This window comes from Chiloscyllium punctatum, chromosome 45, assembly GCF_047496795.1.
Source record: "Chiloscyllium punctatum isolate Juve2018m chromosome 45, sChiPun1.3, whole genome shotgun sequence".
Lineage (NCBI taxonomy): Eukaryota > Metazoa > Chordata > Chondrichthyes > Orectolobiformes > Hemiscylliidae > Chiloscyllium > Chiloscyllium punctatum.
The window spans coordinates 50,258,234-50,282,764 of record NC_092783.1 but is presented as its reverse complement, the minus strand read 5'-3'; the positions used below and the strand labels follow the sequence as shown (position 1 = coordinate 50,282,764).

General features: G+C 41.2%; 1 protein-coding gene across 1 annotated transcript; it reads right to left on the bottom strand.

The window, feature by feature from the left end:
* Window positions 1–5,002: 5,002 nt before the first annotated feature.
* Window positions 5,003–24,366, bottom strand: med20 (mediator complex subunit 20). Its single transcript, XM_072563722.1, has 4 exons — window positions 24,175–24,366; window positions 12,638–12,789; window positions 8,726–8,979; window positions 5,003–6,583 (listed from the first exon to the last, which is right to left on the bottom strand). Exons 1-4 carry the CDS (start codon window positions 24,186–24,188, stop codon window positions 6,368–6,370), a joined length of 636 nt encoding a protein of 211 aa, XP_072419823.1. The 5' UTR covers window positions 24,189–24,366; the 3' UTR covers window positions 5,003–6,367.
* Between the last annotated feature and the right edge of the window lie 165 nt (window positions 24,367–24,531).

Below are 24,531 nucleotides of genomic sequence, written 5' to 3'. Positions count from 1 at the left end.
ACAACTGGAACGTAATGGGATCCAGATTCTGTAGACATTCATAATTAGATCTAATAATTTTGTTAAACAAGTTTACAATCTAACTTTATCTTTGGAGCAAGAATGAAATGCATTAAAAATGTCATATAAAATACTGCCATTCCCGGTGACTGGGTTTTGGCGAGTTTCCTTCTCTCGTTTTGTTAGACACTCTGTTTAAAACTAAATCCCCTCTCCCACCTTGCACTCATCCAATTCTCTCCACTCTCTGGTCAGTTTTTTCCTTTTGAGAGTTCCAAAATGTCAGCTGCCTTTGTACCTTTCCCTAGAGGCCTACCCCAAGAGTGATCTCTCAGTCATTTCAGAAGGCGATTTAAGAGCATAATTCAATGTCATAGCACTGAAAGGAGACCATCTAGCCCATTCTGCCTTTGTCAGCTATCTAGAAAAAAAATCAAATTTGATTTGATTCCCACTCTTTCCCCATAGCCCGACAACTGCTTTCCTTTCCAAGGAAACATCCAATGAAAGGTGATATTAAATCTGAGCTCTCCCATTTAAGAGTGAGATAACTTTTTACTTCCCTCTAAAGGGTTGCTACTGGGAGGGCTGTGGAGGCTGAATCATTGAATATAATCAGGGCAAAGTCAGTTTCCTTTCATCAAAGAAAACAAATAATCAAAGCTTATGGAGACAGATACTGAGCTGAAAAATGTGTTGTTGGAAAAGTGAAGAAGGGTTTATGCCCGAAACGTCAATTCTCCTGCTCCTTGGATGCTGCCTGACCTGCTGCGCTTTTCCAGCAACACATTTTTCAGCTCTGATCTCCAACATCTGCAGTCCTCACTTTCCCTTATGGAGACAGATAGGAAAGTGGAGTAAAGACCGAAATTAGATCAGCTATGATCTTATTGAATGGTGGAACAGGCTCAGAAACAGCCTATTCCTGCATCTATTGTTGTATTGAATTCTAGATTGTGAAAACATGAGGCATAAAGTAAAATCCTAACCTATACCTACATCATTTACTGCAAAAGGCATCACAGCCAAGCTGAAGCCTGCCCTTGTCAAATATTCACATATCTCCAAAACCAGGCAGCAACAACTCAAGAACCATGAACAATATACTGAGGTCGAGGATATGTATGTGTCAATATTTGATCACTGCTGCCACCCAACTGAGATCAGTAATCACAACACTTTTTTTCTAAATAATTTTCCATGCCTATATTCCAAGTCTGTTTGCACCAAGAGGCTTCATATTTGCCAATTCAGTCACTGGTGCCCACAAACCCACTTAACAATATAGGTGCTGTCTGTGCTGACTACAATGCTACTGTAGAGGCTGCAAAAACTTTATGGCTTTTGAAAGTGCTTCAAAACAAACTTGACACAGGTGTAACAGAAAAGTAAGTGCGTGCAATGGAAATCTTGTCTGAAAAATATGATCCACTTTGATGTGCATTACTTGTAAAAATAAACACTTCCATATGTTCAGCCTTACAATTCTTAATAACTCCCCTCTGTTGACAGATGTTTGTCTTGGGACAAGAAATTGGGAAATAATATAACAATTGGCAATACACTTTTTAAAAAGATGAAAACACCTTGAAAGAAGGTGTTTTTAAACACATCAACGTGCCATGCCTGAAACTCAAAACATGTAGGATCCACTGACCTTGTCAGTCATTCCATTTGGGAACAGACACTGAAACAGCAATATTTTGCATATCATATTAAAACTAATTAGCTGCACTCATCAGTCTCTGACTTTTCAGAACTGAACCAGGTGAGTGCCAAGAATCTGGCATAAGATTAAAGATACATTTACAGCTGGTAACTCCACAGGCTGTCTTGTCAGCTGCACAAGGCATACAGTGAGAAAGAGAGAGAGAAAGACACACACACATAGAGTCTTAAGTTGCCACCACCTGTTGGTAGCATGAGGTGCTCCCAATCCTAGTTTCTATTGCTAATTGTCAACATCATAAACAACAAAAACAGATTGTCATTGCTTTTATTTATTAATTCCTCAGCACAGGCACAATAAACGTGATTGGCCTCCTGCGCTGTTGGGCTATATACCAGATGGTGCTAATAACTTGGTTACTCATGCTGACTTCTTGAGGAGGGGAGCAGACATCACTATGATTGGAAGGGGAATGCAGCATTAAAGTAGGAAAGCCTTGCTACAACTGTACAGGTTGGAGGCGTCATTGATAGTGTCGAGGGCTAGTGCAGGCTGCAGTGCGACATAGACAGGATGCAGAGCTGGGCTGAGAAATGACAGATGAAGTTCAACCTGGATAAATGTGAAGTGATATATTTTGGAAGGTCGAACTCAAATGCTGAATATAGGATTAAATACAGGATTCTTGGCAGTGTGGAGGAACAGAGGGATCTGGGTGTACAAGTACATAGATCCCTCAAAGTTGACACCCGTGGATAGGGTTGTTAAGTATATGGTGTTCTGGCTTTCACTAACAGGGGGATCAAGTTTAAGAGCCGCGAGGTTTTGCTGCAGCTCTCCAAGTCCCTGGTGACATCACACTTGGAATATTGTGTCCAGTTCTGGTCGCCCTACTATCGGAAAGATACAGAGGCTTTGGAGAGGGTGCAAAGAAGGTTTACTAGGATGCTGCCTGGACTGGAGGGCTTGCCTTATGAAGAAAGGTTGAATAAGCTTGGACTTTTCCCTCTGGAGAGAAGGAGAAAGAGAGGAGACCTGATCGAGGTGTACAAAATAATGAGAGGAATAGATAGTCAATAGCCAAAGACTTTTTCCCAGGGCAGGATTGACAGGTACGAGAAGTCATAGTTTGAAGATATTAGAAAGAAGGGATAAAGGAGACATCAGAGGTAGGTTCTTTACGCAAACAGTTGTGAATGCATGGAACGCGTTGCCAGCTGTGGTGGTAGAAGCAGAGTCCTTATGGACATTTAAGCAACTGCTGGACATGCACATGGATAGTAGTGAGTTAAGGGGTGCGTAGGTTGTTACTATATTTGACATTAGGATTAAATCTCAGCACAACATTGTGGGTCAAAGGTCCTGTTCTGTGCTGTACTTTTCTATGTTCGAAGGCTTTGGCGAAACTGTACCTAGAGATCTGCATGCAGTATTTCTCCCCTTATTAAGGAGACAAATTATTTGTCTCCCCTTATTTGCATTGAAAGCACACCAGATAAAGTTCAGCAAACGAATAAGTGGTAATCTTATTGAAACAAAAATGTTCTAAGGGAACTTGACAGGGTGGAAACTAAGACGATATTTTTCCTTGTAAGGGAGAATCTTAGAGCTGGGGACTTTTATTGTTCCTGTTTTAAAAGGTTATTTGGATATTTATTCCCATATTGTATCAATTGAGCAGAAATATACTTGCAAAGAGAGTCCCGAGGATAGCCAAAAATCTCTTTGTGGTAGGGAACTAAGACATCCAGGCTCTCAGGATCCTTTCTTTACTCTTGCTTTAAGGTTGCTAATCTGAGCAGGTGGAGCAGGATGTTTCCTTAGCATTCCTTGACCAGGAGATAGGTAAAGAGAAATTATCCCCAGTCTTTATTACCATCCAATGAACCCAGTCAAAAGCATAACAACTGGCTATCTGATAACAGAAGGCTTAATTCAGTAACTTCCTCAAACCTTGCAATAGCTGTCCCCCATGCCTCCAATTCTGGTTTTGCATGTTTTCTACCTTCTATCTCTTCCAGCTGTCTGCCAGCAAAGTTATGGAATTCTCTCAAATCTTTCTGCTTTGCTCTCTCCCTTGAAGGCGGTTCCTAAAAATCCCCTTGCTGATCAAGGTTTGTTACACCTATCCTATCTTATTTGTTGGTTAAGTGCCTTCGTTATCTTATTATGATCTTGTGAAACTTTTTGGGATGTTCTACTTACAAATGTGGGGAACTGATTCAATTAAGGGTTGGTACTTGTCATGGTCAAGTAACCGTACCAACATTCTATCCAGGTCTTCACTGGAAGCATGTTAACAAGTTGCTGAAGAACTGGAAAAATCTCTTCCTTATCTCAAGATCAGTCAGTATGAGAACTGAAATGTTGATGTAGGGAGAAAAAAAAATAAGAACAATCACAGACTAGTTTACATTTCAAATGTGCACCCCTCATCAGAGCTGTCTCCACATGTTGTAAGCAACCTGAACATTTCCAGCATTTTATTTTTGTATCATATTTCTAACATTTTTATTTCTTTTTGTTTTTCAGCAGACAGGTTGTTCTGTTTGTCTATTTGCTCAGTTAATTAAATCGGACTTTTACTGCTCACCCAGTCACCATATGACACAAAAGCACTTCATAAATCCAACAATTCCACTGTAGCAATTCTCAGTACAAAATCAACTGCATTCAGCACCCTGTAGGTCTTGTACTTTTGAAAAGGATTCAGAGCACAAACACCTCCCAAAATTGACATCGTTAGTAAGTCACTTCATGTTGTGCCTTTGTAGTTTATGACACTATCTCAATCTCTGGCAGTAGTGGAGTGATATGTCCCATCAATGAATTGTCTTTTTCAGAAATAGATAAAACCATTAATCATTGCACAAATACAACATACTATATAACAGTCTGGATAGATTTAAACAAGAGATATAATGAGCTTCAGAATTAAGGCATCTAAAATCTCATTGCAATAAAATTGGATTTCCTCACCTCCCCATTGTATTGGTGTTTTATCTTACTTTTGGGAATAAGTTGTGTTCCATAAATTGTTTTGATGGCCCTCAAGAATCTCATTGCAGTAGGGAATGGAGACATCCAGGCTATTGTGATCCTTCCCTTACTCTTGCTTTGAGTTTGCCAATCTGGGTAGGTGGAACACCATGTGGTTCTTTAGCCCTCCTTGACCAGGAGATAGAGAAAAAGTAATTATCTCCAGTTTTAATTATTATCCAGTTGGAAGATAGTTCAGACACTCAACAAGCAAAAAGTGAACACATCAAATTCTTTTGATTTTCTTTTAAAAGCAGCAGCATTAGCCAGATTCAGATTCAATGATAAATACAATTGTAGAGAATTTCAAATGTTTAATAGGCAAAATTCAGAAACATCCAACAGCATCAGCAGTTGTCCAGCACCTCCCAAGGGGCACCATTCACATGCAGATCTGCCTTCAGCAAGCTGTCTGGTCACAAGCAGCATTCTTGTCCACTCCAGAAGCCCACACAATTACTCCAGTTGGGGTCAACTGGTCAGATATGGGGCATTCTTCTGGTTTAAATTCGCTTCTCAGCCTGTGCTTGCGCTGTTGATCCAATGTCGACTTTAACACAAACTAAAATCTATCTCACTAATTTTACAAAGCCGGTAAGTTCATTTGCCAGCATGAACAGGCAAAAGAAAAAGGCATTTACAAAGCCTAAGACAATCTTTCAGTCCTAATCTAAAGCAGTTCATCTTCATTGAGCTTGTGACTTGTACAGTTGCACAGGAAGACATTAAGAATTTATTTATCAGAACAGAAAACACAGACAATATTCTGGTCAAGCAGCATCTGCAAGTAAGGTACAAACATTCAAAATGACCTTTCATCAGCAGTTTTCTCTCTGCACAGAGACCGCATGTACTACTGAAAATTTGTCACATTTTTTATTTTTAATTTCGGATTTCCAACATTGGTTTTGTTTAAAGATTATTCAGCTGTTAGGAGCTGGAGAGTGTTTCTCCTTTGCCACTGAATTTCTAAACCCCACAGTCAGGCAGGCAGTCTGAATCACTCACATGACTTTCAAATCAATCATTGGATGTGCAGTCAAACACAAGACTGTAACAAAACAGAAACCGCTGGAAAATCTCAGCAGATCTAGCAGCACATGTGGAGTGAAAGCAGGGTTAATGTTTTGGGTCCACTGATGCTTCTTCATAAGGCTGCACGCTCCCTTCAGATTTTTTCTGACAGCTTCCAGTCACCACTTGTTTTAAGGTTGCCAAGCTTTAAATTGCAAAAGTACAGAGTCATCTCTTCAGGTTGTGCCATATTTAATTGAATAATTCTGCTCCAAAAACATTCCAAATAAGGGAATCATTGTGAGCAGAGTTGGGATAGTGGGGTTAGAGGAGAGATTAAAAATAACGCACAAGAAGATTTCACTGATCATATTAGAAAAGTGACACCCAGATGTTGAATGGCCACATCTGTCGATAGAGGGGGAAAGCAACAAACCATTTTTCTTGACTACACCTTCTGTTCCTTCGAAGCAGAAAGTACTGTGCGAAATTTTTGTAGCACCTTGAATGATTCCTAGAACATTCCATATTGAACATGTGCTATTTACTTTTGCAAGAATGTGGTTTAGACTGCAAAAAGTAGCAAAATACATAAAGTATGAAGTTCATATGCAACTCAATTCAGATTTCCCACGCTGAAGTAGTCTATCTAATTCCAGACACAGGAGCCTGTTGCTGTTTCCGAATCTTATTGAACAGCTCCATATATTGAATAGCTGTGTCTGTTGGTGTATAAATTCCATCATGTTTTGCTGAGAATACAGAAGGTATCCCGGGTGTATGGCTTCCCATGAAACTTTGCATGAATTCCATCATAAGATTCCAACAGTCATTGGAGATAATGCAAGGACAGTACTCCACCTGGAATTTTGAAAAACACAATATTTACTCTTTTATGTAGATCTTAACTGCAAGTTATCTCTTATGTATGGTCAGGTCACTGCCAGGATAGGCCAAGAGAAGACTAAAAACAGACGTCACAGAGAAAGTGGAAGAAGGGATACATGAGATCAGGAGTAGGCCATTCAGCCCCTCCAGCCTAATCTGCTATTCATTGAAATCAAGGATGGTCAGTGGCCTAACTCTATATACTTGCATTTGGCCCACCTCCCTTAATACCATTGCAAAACAAAAATGCATTTACCCAGATTTAAAAAATTAACACTGGACTAGCATGAACTGCCCTTCATGGAAAGGCTTCCAAACCTCTGCCATTGTTTAGGAACATCAGTCCAGCACCTTTGTTGAACTAAACTAAAGAGTCAGGAGCTATCCAATTTCTTTTTGTAGACCACCCATTCTGATTTCAAGTTTTAAAAAAAAAATCTATATTGTTGTAATTACTAAAAAAGGGACAATTGATTTTTCACCTTCCCCACCAATCTCTACCATCCAACATCCGTTTTCCTTTCCCCTCCCCACAATCCCATTTGGCACAAGGAGTGATTCAAGTTTGCACATCAAGGGACGGAATCGACACAGATTGCACCTTTAGCCACTCCTGTCACATATAGTTAACTGAATAAAGTTGCATGGGGGGGGGGGGGGAGACTGGGAACTCACTCAATATAGAACATTTTATCAAGCATCTGCTCTATCAAAGCTGTTGCAAACTGCAATTTACTACAAGCATTCTTGTGAGGAACAAACAAGTCTTCACTCAGAAGATACATTGTTTAATTACAAACAACGAAAATTCTCAATATTCCTTGTGGCTACCTTAATCTGCACCCACCCACCTCACCCTCAAACCCAGGTCATAATACCACTTTGCATTTGTAATTATCCAGAATGCTGCTGCCTATTTCTTACCTTGCATCAAGTTCTGTGCTTCCTGACTTACATATCTCTGTAGCCTCCTTCAGACTCTCAGCCCTCAAAAGCATCTGTCACCTCTAATTCTGGCTTCTTCTGTATCTTCAATTTTAATTGCTCAATCATTGATAGTCATGCCTTTAGGGCTTGGGCCTCTGAATTCTGGAATACCCTCTATTATACACCTTTCCATTTCACTACCTTTAGCACCCTCATTAGAATCTCTCTCGACCAAATACCCCATGGGTAGAGTATACATTGCTTAGCATGTATTTTGAAATCATAATTTTTATTAGTCAGAGCAATGTAGCATAGAAACAACTCATCTGCGCCAACCAGGCATCCCAAACTGACCTATTCCTAATTATCTCAACCCTTCTTATTCATGTATCCATCAAGATGCTTTTTAAACATTGTAATTATATCCACCTCCACCACTTCCTCACAGTTCCATACATGCACCACTTCCAGCATGAAAAACTTACCCTGACATCCTTTTTAAATCTTGCCCTCTCACCTTAAGTCTATGGCCTCTAGTTTTGGACTCCCCCTACCCTGGGAAAAAGGCTTTGGCTATTCACCCTATCAATGCCCCTCATGATTTCATAAACCAGTATATGGTCACCCTCAGTCCCTGACACTCCAGGAAAGAAAGCCCAGCCTCTTCAGCTTCTCCCTGTAACTCAAACCCTCTACAACATTCTTGTAAGTCTTTTCTGCACCCTCTCAAGGTTACAACCTTCTTGTAGAATGACGATCAGAATTGTACACAGTATTCTAAAAGTGGCCTCTTCAATGTCCTGTATGGCCGTACACAAAGTCCCAACTCCTATACGCAATGCTCAGACCAACGAAGGTGGGAATGCCAAATGCCTTTTTCACTACCCTGTGCGAATCCACTTTCAAAGATCTATGTAACTGCACCCCCAGGACCCTACCATTAAATGTGTTCGTGCTGCCCTGCTAAGCCTACCAAAATGCAACATTACACTCAACTAAACCAATGCATTAAACATGGAAAAATAAAAGTTGGGTTTGAAGAAGAGCAAAGGGAGCACTGTTCTTTTTTAATTATCACACAAATGTAAAGTTAAAACAATATTTTGGCAAAGAATCCTCCAGAAACAATGCCAGGAAAATACAAGGGTGTGAAGAACAAGTACCTGCAATTGAAATCAATGAACATACCTCAACTGATATGCCACGCACACTTGGTCCCATGGTGACTGTCCCCACCTTTATTAGGAAGTCGCCATATTGGTAGCGAGGTCCACGGCTCTCTATCTTGCTGCTTTTTGCGTTCTGGAAAAACCCCTTCAATTTGATCATCAACGTGTCAAAGTTGGAGTCTGCCACCAAATAGGGGCCGTTTTCAAAAAGTGCAAAGCAGCTGAGAGGATATTCTGTGTTGTGCATAACATACATGAACTTTGCAGCCTGCCCTGATGAAAAGTAGGATGGATATCATTAGAATTAATGAGCACAAGGCAAAAGAAGAGATTTAAGACCTCGTTACACATCCAGCCTCACAAAGGTCACATTGAGTTCAGGGTGGGTGTTGCAGCTGTCTAACAAAGATGCAATAAATCATGCTCTCTAACACACACACAGTATTTAGAGTTCTAACTACACTCTGCAGGAGATTTACATCAGTTATTAATTGAGCCGCTTCCTCTTCTGAAGGCACTCACGGATTCAGACTGGCTTAAAATTCCATGGGCATTGGATCACCTGCCGATACTACACCTTGAAAGCTATTCCACAGTTAAATAGTAGGACATGGTAGGCTAATCATCCGTGCAAGTTATCATATACATTTTCACAACCCTGTCCTCTCTCTATGCATATGTGTTTTCTACTAAGATGGCAAACAAAAACCAGAATTCTGGCTGATTGCCTTCGCCCGAACTCATGAACACCAAAATCAAATGCAGATGCTCATCCTCTAGAGATCACTGGTTGAGGTTTGTTTCAGCAAATGAACATTGAATTCAGTAGACTGGAAACGCTTAAGCAAGACAAAATTGTAATGCAGAAAGACATCAAAATACACTCCAAGTTTATAAAAGAAAATGTCTAATACATATTGCATGCATTGACATTACACGAGTGAATTCACTTAAGTATTTCAAAAGTCTTGCATTCTAAAACTGAGAATCCATGCCCAACATCAATAGAAATAACATTTAAAGACCATGTTCTACTGCATTCCTGAATAGGTAAGCCCAAGGCATCATAAGTGATTCTACGTACTATGAAGAACCACTCAAACTTTCAAGCAGTTCAGTCTTTCAAGGTAGTTTTTATAAACATCTTAGGGACACCAATGTGGTGGCTGTGAATGTGAATTGCTTTAATATTATTGAGGTAATTTTATGTACATCAATACCAGCAGGCATCATACCTATAATGGTTCCTGATGTTTCAAGCAGCTGTAATGAGGTACAGCAGTTAGAAACGCACAAACCAAAATAAGACACAATCCTTTCTTCTGTAAGAAAACCTATCTGCCTTCCGTTCAGCTCTTTGCCAAGTTCCACTTCCAAGGTTGGTGACATTATCTCTCAGCAAGGCTTTGATCATGAAAAATTTGACATTGAGAACGTTCATGCCAATTTTTAAAATAATCTGACATTCTGATCAAGAAAGCAAAAGAAACCCAAACTTCCTCTCCCCACCTCTAGCCTTTGATTCTTGCTGGGTGCATATACATTTGCATGCAAGGGGAAAGTAGGCCATTCAGTCCATTAATTAAGACACAGCTGATCTGTATTTAACTGTCTTAGTTCAGGGGGCTGGCGAGCGAGCGAGTGCTAAGAATTCCAGATTTCCAGCACTTGTGTGAAGATGTGCTTCCTGACATGACCCCTGACTGGTCTACGTCTAAGTTTAAGGCAATGCCCCTTGTTCTGCACTACAAGTGAAAATAGCTTCTCTCTATCTGTTCTTTCGATTCTTTTAATCAGAAATATTTTGAAATAGATCATTCCTTCATCTTCTACACTCAAATATGCAAGTCTAGTCCACATATTCTATCTTCATAATTTAACCCTATTAGCTCCAGCACTGTTATGATGAAACAGAAGAAAATCACAGCATGGAAAAGGCCACATGGCTGTCAAGTAGCAACTTAGCCTCATCCAACTCTCCAGCTCCTAGGCTATTTCATTTTACATGTTGAAGGTTTTTTGCTTCTGTCCATTCAATGAGCTTGCTCAGCACCCTCAATCGTGAGTGAAAAAAAATGTTTCTTCTGCGCTCCAGCCCGTCCAAGGCTAATATCTTGTTCCTGAAGTTATGGCGCCCAAAAGTGAACACGATACCATAAATAAAAATAGAAAGCACTGGGAATACTCAGCAGTGTCTCTGTAAAGAGAAGCAGTGATAATCTATTCATCCCAGATTTGAAGTTGTCAATTGAGCATGAAAGCTTCAACAGTTTTTTCGGTGGGGTAGGGGTGCATTTTGTTTGGGGGGGGGGGGGGGTGGGGGGGTGGGGGGAAAGAGAAAGAGAGAGAGAGAGAGAGAGAGAGAGAGAGAGAGAGAGAGAGAGAGAAACACACACTATTACAGATTTACACCACTTGGGAAGAAATGAATTGTAAAAATCACTCCTGAATGGCCTAGCTCTGGTTTTCAAAATTACTCTTCTTCAAGCCAGTATTTTAAATGGGGACTACTTGAAGCTTCATATAGCAGAATAAAACTTCCACCTCATTTTACCCAGCCACTTAAGACAAAAGGTCAACATCCTACCAATCTTTCTAATTACTTTTATTGCCAGACAGATGGAGAGCAACCCATCTAGCTTAAAACAAAGGACAGTTTGTTTCATTTAGGAAGTGGATTTGAACCTCCTGGGTTTACTACATGATGTAGAAGAAACTGCCATTCAACTGTTTGTGTTACACGAAGGTAGTAACATTTTCTGTCTACCACATCAGAAATTGAACTACAGAATGATGTAAGATTTTCAATCGTAGATTTTTCAAGTTTGCGGCAATTATTCTGCTGCTGTCCTCCTCCTATGTTTCTGGATGTTACGCACATTAAGATGAAAGTCACTTATCGATTATCCAACTTGGAAAAGAAAATGAAGTCAGAACTAGATTAGAATATAGATGTTTGTGATGTGTCCATTCATGATGGGCTGAAGGGCCTTTTTTGTATGCTGTAACAACTCTGATTTTAAATTGCCTGTTTTATTCCAGACACACTCTCCCTTTCAAACTTTACACTTAAGTTTGTGTGTGTTTGATGTCATGTTTTATTATTTCTTTTTCATGTTAATGAGTAATAAAATTCCACTGCATTTTACTCAAGAAAAACTCACAACTGGCTGCAAACCTTTGGCAAGTATTGCATTTTGTTAGTCGTGTGATACTGCAGCTTGCAAAAAACAACCAAAAAATCTTTGTTGCAGCCAAATCAGGGATTAGGAAAAGTGGACTGATTCTGTCCCCAAAACAAAAACCTGGTTATAACAAAATCTAGCCTGCACCATCTTGTGAAACAATTCAGAGAAATTGCTCTGGTTTTCGAAAAGGACAGGAACATTTTGCAAAACTTACTTCATGTATCAATTTTCCAAGTCAGCAGTTTGTGAAGTTACACTGTCCGTAACAACAATATGCAGTTTTCACTGTTCTGATTGGCTGTTAGGTCCATCTGGTGGGCAAAGATTGGCAAACGCTGATGCACCTGGCATGCAGGGGTCAGCAGCCTGTGGCAAATGGCTAATTGCCAAAGGCTAGGGGCAGCAGCAGGTGAAGGAGGTCGGTGGAGAAATAAAACAAAAGGCAAGGGGAACTGAAGAGCAAAGTACAAAGCATGGGACAGGAGCAGTGAGGGGGGGGGGGGAATCAGAAATGCATAGAAAGAAGCGTGACATGGGAGTGTTGAAAGAAGTGGGGCAAGAAGGATAGGATTAGGACTTACAAGTGTTGCAGCAAAGATGCCAACTTTGCTTCAAAATGTTTTGCAGGGCTCTGCAGGATGTGCCAGTGTGTCCCTTTATATTTTATATCATGTGAAGAAATGATCACAAATTAATACATGGCAGAAAAGGACTCCTGGGTCTTCAGTATTTGTGACAGTTACCTGGGATAGTTACAGTTGGTCCTGCATGATAGGTTTCACAGTCCACGCAAAAAGTCCCCTGCTTAACAGCACCCAATAGCTCCAGTTTTTTGGTGAGCATCTCCACCGCTTGCTGGACACTCTTCCCCTCAACTGCAGGAATCTGGGAAACGCTGTGAATGAGAATCAGCAGATTAACAAAACTCAGCACAGATTCACGTGCAGCATTTTAAATTTGGGAGTAGAGAGAGCAAAGTAATGAGTTTTGCATTTCCATTCTGTTCTTTCACCTCACATCCTGAAAGATCTCCCTATCTGTGGTATATAGATGCATAAGACGTTTTCGAGTCCAGTGCAAAAGGTTGAGCAGGCTATTCAAGCATCATAGACATCTTTTATCAAGGTTCAGATAAACCTTGATAAATTTGAACCTGGGCCTTCTGTCTCAGAAATAGGAATGCTACTGCTTCCCACAAGAGCACTCTTAAATCCAAAGCAAGAACACACCATTGTCTGATCAATTAAAATCAAACCTCACATTTACCTCAACTAAGGAAGCTAAACGTCCCAATTATCTGATGTACAGAGCTGGAAAATCCTCCTGAAAAATAACCATTTCAATATTGCAATTAATCACTACTCGACTAGAGTGATCCATAGGGCTACTTTCAATAAAAGTTTGGGGGGTGGTGGGGGTGTTAGTGTGGGCAGGTTTACTAAAGACAGCATTGTCCTTCATATGAGCACACAAATCCCATTTCACAATTTGTCACAGTGGAATCTGAATGCATGACCAACAGGTTTTGGGCCCAGTACCGTTACAGCAGTTATTGTACCTTGGCACTGATTAGGAACTAATCCTAATACTTGCACAGAGAAGGGGCTAGCCCTCTCACAAGTTTCGGATGCAGACCCCTTACAACAGGCCCTCAGATACACAGCTTTCCTTTTACTTTGTACAGTCAGTATCCAGAGGGAAAAAAAATCACTTGATTAGTGACTATTGGTACAAACCAAATCCGTTAGGAAGCAGGAAATGAGAACTGTCTGATCCAATCAGATCAATTACAAACCAGGAATAGAAACTGACAGAACCAACCAGATTGGTTTGAGGGTGAAACTGGAACCTGTACAAATCAGATTGTGTTACTTAAAACAATTGAGGTCATAAATTCTAAGCATAAGAAACAGGAGCTGGTGTCAGCCATTCAGCCCCTCGAGTCTGCCCCAACACTCAATCAGGTCACAGCTGATCTTCTACCTCAGTTTCCCACACTATTCCCATACCTGTCCATTCCTTAACTATCCAAAGGTTACATTTCATCTCATCTCAATTATGTTACTGAGCCTCCATAACTTTCTGAAGTGGAGAATTCCAAAGATCCACAACTCTTTGAATGGAGGAATATTGCCTCATCGCAGTCCTAAATGGTTGACACTTCAGTCTGAAACTAGGATCCCTAGTTCTAAATTCCCCGAGCCAGGGTAAATAGGTCCCAGCATCTCTCCCTTAAGAGTTGTGTGTTTAATGAAACCACCTGAAGTGTTGCTGAACAAAGAGACCTTGGGGTACAGGTTCATAGCTCCTTGAAAGTGGAGTTGCAGGTAGATAGGATAGTGAAAAAGGCATTTGGTATGCTTTCCTTTATTGGTCAGAGTATTGAGTACAGGAGTTGGGAGGTCATGCTGGAGCTGTACAGGACATTGGTTAGGCCACTGTTGGAATATTGCGTGCAATTCTGGTCTCCTTCCGATCGGAAAAATGTTGTGAAACTTGAAAGAGTTCAGAAAAGATTTACAAGGATGTTGCCAGGGTTGGAGGATTTGAGCTACAGGGAGAGGCTGAACAGGCTGGGGCTGTTTTCCCTGGAGCGTCGGAGGCTGAGGGGTGACCTCATAGAGGTTTACAAAATTATGAGGGGCATGGATAGGATAAATAGAGAAAGTCTTTTCTCTGGGGTCAGGGAGTCCAGAACTAGAGGCATAGGTTTAAAGTGAGAGGGGAAAGATATAAAAGAGACCTGAGGGGCAACCTTTCACGCAGAGGGTGGTACATGTATGGAATGAGCTGCCAGAGGAAGTGGTGGAGGCTGGTACAATTACAACATTTAAAAGGCATTTGGATGGGTATATGAATAGGAAGGGTTTGGAGGGATATAGGCCGGGTGCTAGCAGGTGGGACGAGATTGGGTTGGGATATTTGGTCGGCATGAACAGGTTGGACCGAAGGGTCTGTTTGTGTACTGTATATCTCTATGACCTCTAATTCTTCTAAACTCTGGGTAATTTAAGTCTTGTTTACTCTATCCCTCCCCAGACAAACACCTTATCCCTGGATTTTTCTTTTGTGTGTGCTCTAAAACAGGTGTATTGTTTCTTGGATAAGGCAAGCAAACCTATATACAACATCCCAGATGTATTCTCACTGAGCTCCTGTACAACTCCACTATATAAGGGTGGCAACTACTGCCTCACAGCACCAGGGAACGGAGTTCAATTGCAACCTTAGGGAGTGGAGTTTGCACTCTCTCCCCATGTGCAGGTTTTTCTCTGGGTGCTCCTGTGTTCTCCCACAGTCCACAGATTTTGCAGGTTAGGTGGATTGGCCATGCTAAATTGGCCCATGGAGTCCAGGGATGTGCAGGGTTACAGGGATTGGGATGGGGTGGAGGAAGATATCAGGGTGAATGCTCTGTGAAGGGTTGGTTTGAACTGTTGAGGATGGGCCGGATGGCCTGCTTCCACACAGTAGGGATTCTGTGACTTGTACATTCCACTGTCTTAGGGGTTAACATTTGTTTCTTCTTAAATATTTGCTGTACCTATGTGTTAACTTTCAGTGATTAAAATGCCTCCCAAATCCCTCTGAACATCAATATTTCCAAGTATCTCAACTTTTTGAAAGATATTCTGCCTTTCAATTCATCCTAACAAAAAGCAAACAACTTCACATTTTCCCACATTATCCAGTAGCATGTCTCAAAACCAGCAACTCAGGACCAGGGCTATGAATGAATTGAATCAGCATTATTGTCAAGTGTACTGACGTGAGTACAGTGAAAGGTTTACAAGTCACCACTTATGCTGTATCTTAAGTACAAAGGTACTAGGTACAGATTCGTCAGTACAAATTCTTAGGAAGGAGAAAAAAGAAAAATAAGGAAATAAGAGGTCCAGCAGTACAGACCTTCGAAAGTACACCCCCTCCCCCCCCCCCAAATAAAAGAAAAGCTTGGCACAGAAGCTAGTCAGCATTCCCATCCATTATTTTACACAGTAATTATTAAAATTCCTTCCCTGATGGCATTGTGGGCCTACCTACACCACATTGACTATAACAGTTCAAGAAGGGAGCTCATCACCACAACCTTCTCAAAAGGGAACTAGGCATCAGCAATAAATGCTGAATTTTTTTTTAAAAGTGCTCACGGCAGCTTGGCTTCTTAAACTGTATTCATACATCACCAGTTTTTATTTAACCGGAATCTGAGGCATTGTACCAGTATTCTATCTAGCATGTGCCGCGAGACTCACTTCACCCATCCAAATCCTTTCACAGCCTGTGTTCCCTTCCCCATTTAGGAAATCAAAATATACTACCTCCGCTGGCCCCCTTTACTTACCTGACTAGCTATGCCCTCATAAAAAACTTACTGCTGGCTAAATACCATTTCCTTTTCATAAATCAGCGATGAATCAGCTTTATTACATTATGATTTTACAACTCCCCAATTATCATGCCTCGACTATTAGATTTCAGAATTTTCCTGAGTACTGATAAAAGGATAACTGGCTATAATATCTCTCACCTGCCTTTTTTTGAGTAACTGTTCAACCTACGGGACTGGTCAGAAGCTAGGGAATTCTGGAAGAATTTGCAAAATGATTGAACAGCTTTGAACACTTGTGGTGTATTCATTCCTAAAAACACTTATAACTCAAACTACTGAAATTCTAAAACCTTTTCTTTTCCCTGATAAGTTTTTTTTGCAGCTTTCGCAATGGTAATATTGTAGTTATTAGCTTCTAGGCTTGAAGAAATTAAATTCTCTAAAGATTAAAAAAATTTAAAAAGTGTACAGAAGAGATTTATGTGATTTGGTTTGATGTATTATGGTCACGTACCTAGGTACGGTGAAAAGTTTTGATTTGCGTGCAGTACAGCTAGATCATACCATATGAAGATCATAGGGTGATTGAATGGAGCAAGGAATACAAGTTAAGGCTGCAAAGAAGGTGCACAAAAAGCAAGATCAACGTTGGATTTGAAATTTGAGCGGTCCATTCAGAAATTACCAGGAATGGAGGGGTTGAGTTATAAGGAGAGGGTGGATATATTAGGACATTTTTCACAGCAGCATGGCAGGTGTCAGATTAAGAGGTGACGTTATAGAGGTTTATAAAATAATGAGGGGCATAGATAAGGTGAATTTCCCTAAGGGGGGGGGAGAATTTCAAGGCAATGGTGCATAGTTTTCAGCGTAGGGGATTTCAACACTCGGGGCATATTTTTCAGGTGAGAGGAGAAAAATTTAAGAAAGACATGGGGCAATTCTTTCTTAAAAAACAGAGTGATTTGTGCGTGGAATGAACTTCCAGAGGAACTGGTGGATGCAAGTACAGTTACAAATTTTAGAAGACATTTAGATATGTTAATGAATAGGAAATGTTTGGAGGGATATGGGCCAGGCTTGGCAGGTGGGCCTAGTTTAATTTGGGATTATGGTCAGCATAGGCTTGTTGGGCCAGTATGACTCTATAAGTGAAATATTTCTGGGCAAGAATGTTTTAACTGGCTTTACACAACTAATCCACTGTATATGCAGAAAAAAAATTAAAATAAATCAGGGGGAATTGATGTTGAAATGATCTAAAAGCAACCAGGAGATCAACATATTTAGGATTACACTTGGTGTGTTGTCTACTTTGATGTGCGATATAGACTAGTGACACGTTTCAGTAGCCACTTCTGTTTCTGTAACTTTGAAAGCTTTCAGGCTGTTGAAAGGAACTAAAAATAACTTTACACTGTCAGAACAAAAACTCAGCTTGTTACTTTGCAGTAAAGAACCTCCACCGTAAAAGCACTAGCATTCTCGGGAGAGAAATAAAGCAATACAAGAGACTGCAAATTCAACACTGGAAACAGTCAGATCCAGTTCCCTGAAGAGAAGTAGTGTTTTTTTTGTCAAGGTTCGTCTTGAGCAGCTCTGCCACAAAGGGCTCTGTGCCCTACGGGGTGTTCTCAAGGATGCACATTGAGACATTATTAAATGTGGCTGGAGGACTATCAACCTGGTGAAAGATACCCTTTGGACTGTCTGAAGCTTCATACAATCACATGATAATTATAGTGCAGATGGAGGCAGTGTAGCCCAATGTATCTGCTCCAGTTCTCTGAATAAGCATTATAACTCAGTGCCCTTCCCTTCCTTTTTTTTGCCATTAATTTGAATAGCATTGCTATTTAAATAATCATCTAATGCCTTGGTCTACAGGCTGGCCCTTCAGTGCAAAACGTTGCTCTCTATCATGCTGCAGACTGGCATATTCCAAGATCCAGGGCTACGTGTTGGAGGGACACACGGAAGCTTGAGAGAGACCACAGAGGTGCTGGGTGGTTGTGTCTGTGTCTGCCTGTGTGTCTGTTTTTTTGGACAGATCGCTGTCTAAGGCCTTTCAGTCACGATATACTGAGGGATTGGTAAACAGTAGAACCTACCATGCTGTACACCTGACAAGGAATGTACACTGTGAATATCAAAAGTATTGAATTACATTGAGACATCTCAGAGTGGAACATGGTTTAGAATGAGAAGTTCATTTCTATGGCACTTTCCAAAATGTTTGATTTGATGGCATTTCATCATTGGCATTCCTAACATGGAATGCATATTGTACATATTAGTACAATTACAATTGTATTGAAACACCCAAGAGTGGAACAGGATGAATGGAGGTGACAAATTTTGTTGTAAATTTTGTAATTTAAGTAGAAAGGGCTTGTAATATACTTTTATAAATTCCATGAATAATACATATTTTGGAAAAGAAAAATGGAATTCCCTGAGCAGACAGTGAAAATCATCTGGTAGAACATCTCAACAGCAGAATTTTCAAACAAACTTAAGACCTTGTTTGACCAGCAGCAAGTTTTGCAACACAGAACTGAGTGCTCTATGTGCACACACTAAGATAAACAACAACTGCTGCTGTACGACCATCAACTCAGTGACAGCTGCACTTTGGATGGCCCAAAGCTTCACTGGGCTCTAGTGCAAGGAGTGCCCATGACAAAGTGTTGCAGACGGGCACTTTCCAAAAGGGCAGGACTACATGCTGACGGATGCACTACAGCCAGAAGCAGCAGCTGCAAAGGCTCATCTGGGAAAGAAACAAAATTAAAGACCTCCTGCCATTTTACAACAAGTGAGTGGAAACCAAGTTAAAAATGGGTTGAATACTTAACATAAATTTTAGCTCTCATTGTGTTGAGAGGCATCTCAAGAGTGCCACACACTGTATGAAAAGAAAACAACCTTTACTGTACTTAATGCATTACGATGTGCTGCTCCTTTACAAATTTTAGGTATATTTTTAGGGAAAAATAAAAGCAAATTGAAAATCCAGGTCCCCTCACCTACTCCTACAGAAAACATTGTTGAGCACTAACCACTACAACTTAGAAAGTGAAATTAGATTGACCAATATTCCCAGCAAAAGGAAATGAATCAACAGTCAGAAGGCCAAAAGATATAGCTGTTAATAATTAGCGACCTTCTGAAGCACCACAGTATGTTTTACAACTTCATCCTTCATCTATATAGCGCCTCCACTGTAATAAAATGCCACAAAGCACTTCATAGGAGCATTATAAAATAAAACAGGACATTGAGTCACATAAGGAAATATTAGCTCAAATAACCAAACTCATGATCAAAGAAAGGTTATGACAAATACATTAAGGGCAAAAGGGTAACAAGGGAGAGAATAAGGCCCCTCAAAGATCAGCAAGACGGCCTTTGTGTGGAGCCGCAGGAGATGGGGGAGATACTAAACGAGTATTTTGCAGCAGTGTTTACTGTGGAAAAGGATATGGAAGACACAGAATGTAGGGAAATAGATGGTGACATCTTGAAAAATATCTAAATTACACAGGAGGAAGTACTGGATGTCTTGAAACACATAAAAGTCGATAAATCCCCAGGACAGACAGGAAGAGTATACTTAAGAGGGAAATCAAGACAGCAAAAAGAGGACATGAGATAGTTTTGGCAAATAGAATTAAGGAGAATCCAAAGGGAGTTTACAAATACATTAAGGACAAAAGGGTAACAAGGGAGACAATAGTGCCCCTCAAAAATCGGCAAGGTGGCCCTTGTGTGGAGCCGCAGGAGATGGGGAAAATACTAAACGAGCATTTTGCATCAATACTTTCTAGTTAAAAGGACATGGCAGATCTAGAATATAGGGGAATAGATGACAACTTCTTGAAAAATGTCCATATTACAGAAGAGGAAGTGCTGGATGTCTTGAAATGCATAAAAGTGGATAAATCCCCAGGACCTGATCAGGTATACCCTAGAACACTGTGGGAAGGTAGGGAAGTGACTGCTGAGCCTCCTACTGAGATATTTGTATCATCGATAGTCACAGGTGAGGTGCCGGAAGACTGGAGGTTGGCTAACGTGGTGCCAATGTTTAAGGAGGGTGGTAAGGACAAGCTAGGGAACTATAGACCAGTGAGCTTGACGTCGGTGGTGAGCAACTTGTTGGAGGGATTCCTGAGGGACAGGATGTACATGTATTTGGAAAGGCAAGGACTGATTAGGGGTGGTCGACATGGCTTTATGCGTGGGAAATCATGTCTCACAAACTTGACTGAGGTTTTTGAAGAAGTAACAAAGAGGATTTATGAGGGCAGAGCGGTAGATGTGATCTATACGGACTTCAGTAAAGCGTCCGACAAAGTTCCCCATGGAACACTAGTTAGCAAGGTTAGATCTCATGGAATACAGGGAGAACTTGCTATTTGGATACAGAACTGGCTCAAAGGTAGAAGACAGAAGGTGGTGGTGGAGGGTTGTTTTTCAGACTGGAGGCCTGTGATCAGTGGAGTGCCACAAGGATCGGTGCTGGGTCCACTACTTTTCATCATTTATATAAATGATTTGGATGTCAGCATAAGAGGTATAGTTAGTAAGTTTGTAGATGACACCAAAATTGGAGGTGTCGTGGACAGCGAAGAAGGTTACCTCAGATTAAAACAGATTCTTAATCACCTGGGCCAATGGGCTGAGAAGTGGTAGATGGAGTTTAATTTAGATAAATGCGAGGTGCTGTATTTTGGGAAAGCAAATCTTAGCATGACTTATACACTTAATCATAAGGTCCTCGGGAGTGTTGCTGAACAAAGAGACCTTGGAATGCAGGTTCATAGCTCCTTGAAAGTGGAGTGGCAGGTAGATAGGATAGTGAAGGCGGCATTTGGTATGCTTTCCTTTATTGGTCAGAGTATTGAGTACAGGATTTGGGAGGTCATGTTGCAGCTGTACAGGACATTGGTTAAGCCACTTTTGGAATATTGCATGCAATTCTGGTCTCCCTATCAGAAAGATATTGTGAAACTTGAAAGGGTTCAGAAAAGATTCACAAGGATGTTGCCAGGGTTGGAAAATTGAGGGCTGAACTTATAGAGGTTTATAAAATCATGAGGGGCATGGATAGGGTAAATAGACAAGGTCTTTTCCCTGGGGAGGTGGTTTCCAAAACTAGAGGGCATAGGTTTAGGGTGAGAGGGGAAAGATATAAAAGAGACCTAAGGGGAAACATTTTCATGCAGAAGGTGGCGCGTGTGTGGAATGGGCTGCCAGAGGAAGTGGTGGTGGTTTGTACAATTGCATCATTTAAAAGGCATTTGGATGGGTATATGAACAGGAAGAGTTTGGAGGGATATGGGCCGGGTGCTGGCAGATGGGACCAGATTGGTTTGGGATATCTGGTCAGCATGGATGAGTCGGAACTCCCCCCAACCCCAGTAATAGGAAAACTGATATTTTGAGTCCAGAACCACCCAATTGAGTAACTGAGTCTGTTGATGTCACATATGGTACAGGAGAAAAGGAAGTGTTGGGCACTTGGAGGGTGGGAGTGAAAGATCATATAATTAAACCTCCAGGATGCCCTCTGTCCCAAACTAGTAACATTACTTGGGCTCCATAGCAAAGATATTGGCAATAGCTTTAGAATATTGAATACTATGCTGCCTCGGATCATTGCTGACATGAGTCAGTTTATTCACTTAAACCTGTTGCGTGCAATAGTTAGGATTGTCAATGAAAGTAAGCAGTTCTAGTAATATGATATGACATTTTATGTTTTTAAAATATTTACCCTTTCAAGGATAGCTGTGGTATGCACTACAATGATAAAGGATTGAAAACAGAATTTTTTGGACAGCATAACGCTGAAATTCTGAAGAAATAAGAGTCAAATCATTGGTATTCATCAACGTTTAGCAGTTCTTGCTACCAACAGCACTTTGATAAACTTCAAGTTAGACAATATTCTAATTACAAGTGAGAGTAAAGATATGATAAGACAGTGCCTTGCTGCACTCTCACAGAACCAGTTGACGGTGATTTTCAAAATCAGGATTGAGAACCCAATAGCTGGGTAATTTCCGGGTCGAGAGTGCGGTGCTAGAAAAGCACAGCAGGTCAGGCAGCATCTGAGGAGGAGAATTGACATTTCGGGCGTAAGCCCTTCATCAGGAATAATTTCCAGGTGGCCAACCCCATGCTATAACATGTCTTTATTCAAGGGATTGGCTGCGTGTGGCAGGGAGATAAAACCAACTTTTGCTGACATCTACATGGACAGACATTTGACGTTATATAAAACAGCAAGGGTTAGAGAATCCCTCATGCAATGTCACTTTAAAATGCAAAAACTCGAACTGGCCCACTGCTGACCTCAGCATCTCATTATGGGAACCAAGCTTTATCAGGACGTGGTAGCAGTCTGTGGAGTGCAAGTGGCAAAGGCAGATGGCAGCCATGAAGGACCTTGCCACTACTTTGAAATAAGCAGACATCACCAGAGGGTCAGGTGCCTAACCATAAGCTTATGTTGCCAAATGGCCAAATTGAGGGTGAAGATGCATAATCATCTGACTCAAGTCCCTTCCTCGACATCAGTTTCCATTGCTTAGGACAGGGCTGGCCACCGATATACACTGCAAATCCCTGACTCCCACAGTCCCCTCAACTATAAATCCTCATCCTATACTTCCTGTAAAGACTCTATTCTATTCTGCCAGTTTCCCAGTCTACATTACAGTGAGAAAGGTTGTCCAGGATTGCAAGGAATCTTGATCATTATGGACTGAGTGGCAGATAATTCGGATAAATGCAAGGTATTGTATTTTGGAAAAACAAACAAAGGTTGTGTTGGCAGGATTAGACCAACTCTCCATGCTTCAGGCTCACTGCCTTTATTCCTGATGAAGGGCTTTTGCCCGAAACGTCGATTTCGAAGCCCTTTGGATGCTGCCTGAACTGCTGTGCTCTTCCAGCACCACTAATCCACACAACTGTGCGAGTGTCTACATGGACATTTGATATATAAAAAAACAAGGATTAGAGAAACTCCGCAGGTCTGGCTGCATCACTGGAGAGACAACAAGTTAATGTTTTGAGATCAACATGAACAGTTCATGAGTCAAAACCCTACTGCTTGTTTCTCTCATGACAAAAGGCCCTTTGACCTGCTGAGTTTCTCCCAGCATTTCCTGAGTTTTATTTCAGATCCCTGGCATGCACAGTACTTTGCTTTTATTTTCCTGTACCTCTAATGACCCCTTCAACCCAAATGCCTCTGAAACGGAGAAAATTGACAGCTGCGTCAGAGGTCATTCGGTCCCATTGTGCCCATGCCATTTTCCAGATCTTGGTCTGTAACCCTGTAGGTTGTAGAACCACAAGTACAATTTATATATATTCATGAGCGTGATGAGAGTTTCTACCACTGTCACACTTTCAGGTAGTATATTCCAGACCCCCAGCATCCTCTGGAGACAAAAACCAACCCAACTCCCTGTCCAATTTACAACTCAGAGCAGAAATTGCAAAGCAAGTCTCGAATCTTAGGCCCTCTGTGAGGCCTAAATATTAACATGCATGTTTATCCCAGTTACACTCACCTCTGATAGTACAGGGGAACTGGTTAGAATCTGTTATTGTGTCAGAAAGAAATCATTTAAGATAAAAACGGACGAATCCGACACAAGCATTTTACCTTCGAATGATTTGTAATGTGTTAAGCAACTTAGATATTCCATATTCAAGAAATGCTGGAGGCTCCTGACAAAGAGGGATACTTTGACCTATTTTTTGCTCTATATAATACAAATTTAACAAGTGAAATTGTCTTGGAGATCCCAGGTTACTGAATGCTCTTGAATTCAGTTCTGGTTGCCTTGCTAAAGCTCAACTCCCTCCCCCTGCACTGACAGTTCTTTTGAATAAAGAGAGTTCATGGAAAAAGGTGCCTCTCACCAGGTAACACCCATTCTCTCGGCTCCGGCTCTTCCTCCAACTCTGCAAACCTTCAACACCCTCCTCCTGAATCACCTCCTGCTGCAAAGATACGATCACAATCGCCCTCCTTCCCTTTTAGCGCCAATACTGCACCATCCTTCGCCTCCTCCCTTGAGCTGTCCCCACCGCGACGATCGCAAACCCTCCAAGAGGCGTCTCTCACCTCACTCACAGTAACCCTCCCACAACCGCGCCCCCACTGGACAAGTGACTCTCCCGCAACCGCGCCCCCACTGGACAAGTGGCTCTCCTGCAACCGCGCCCCTACCGGACAAGTGACTCTCCCGCAACCGCGCCCCCACTGGACAAGTGACT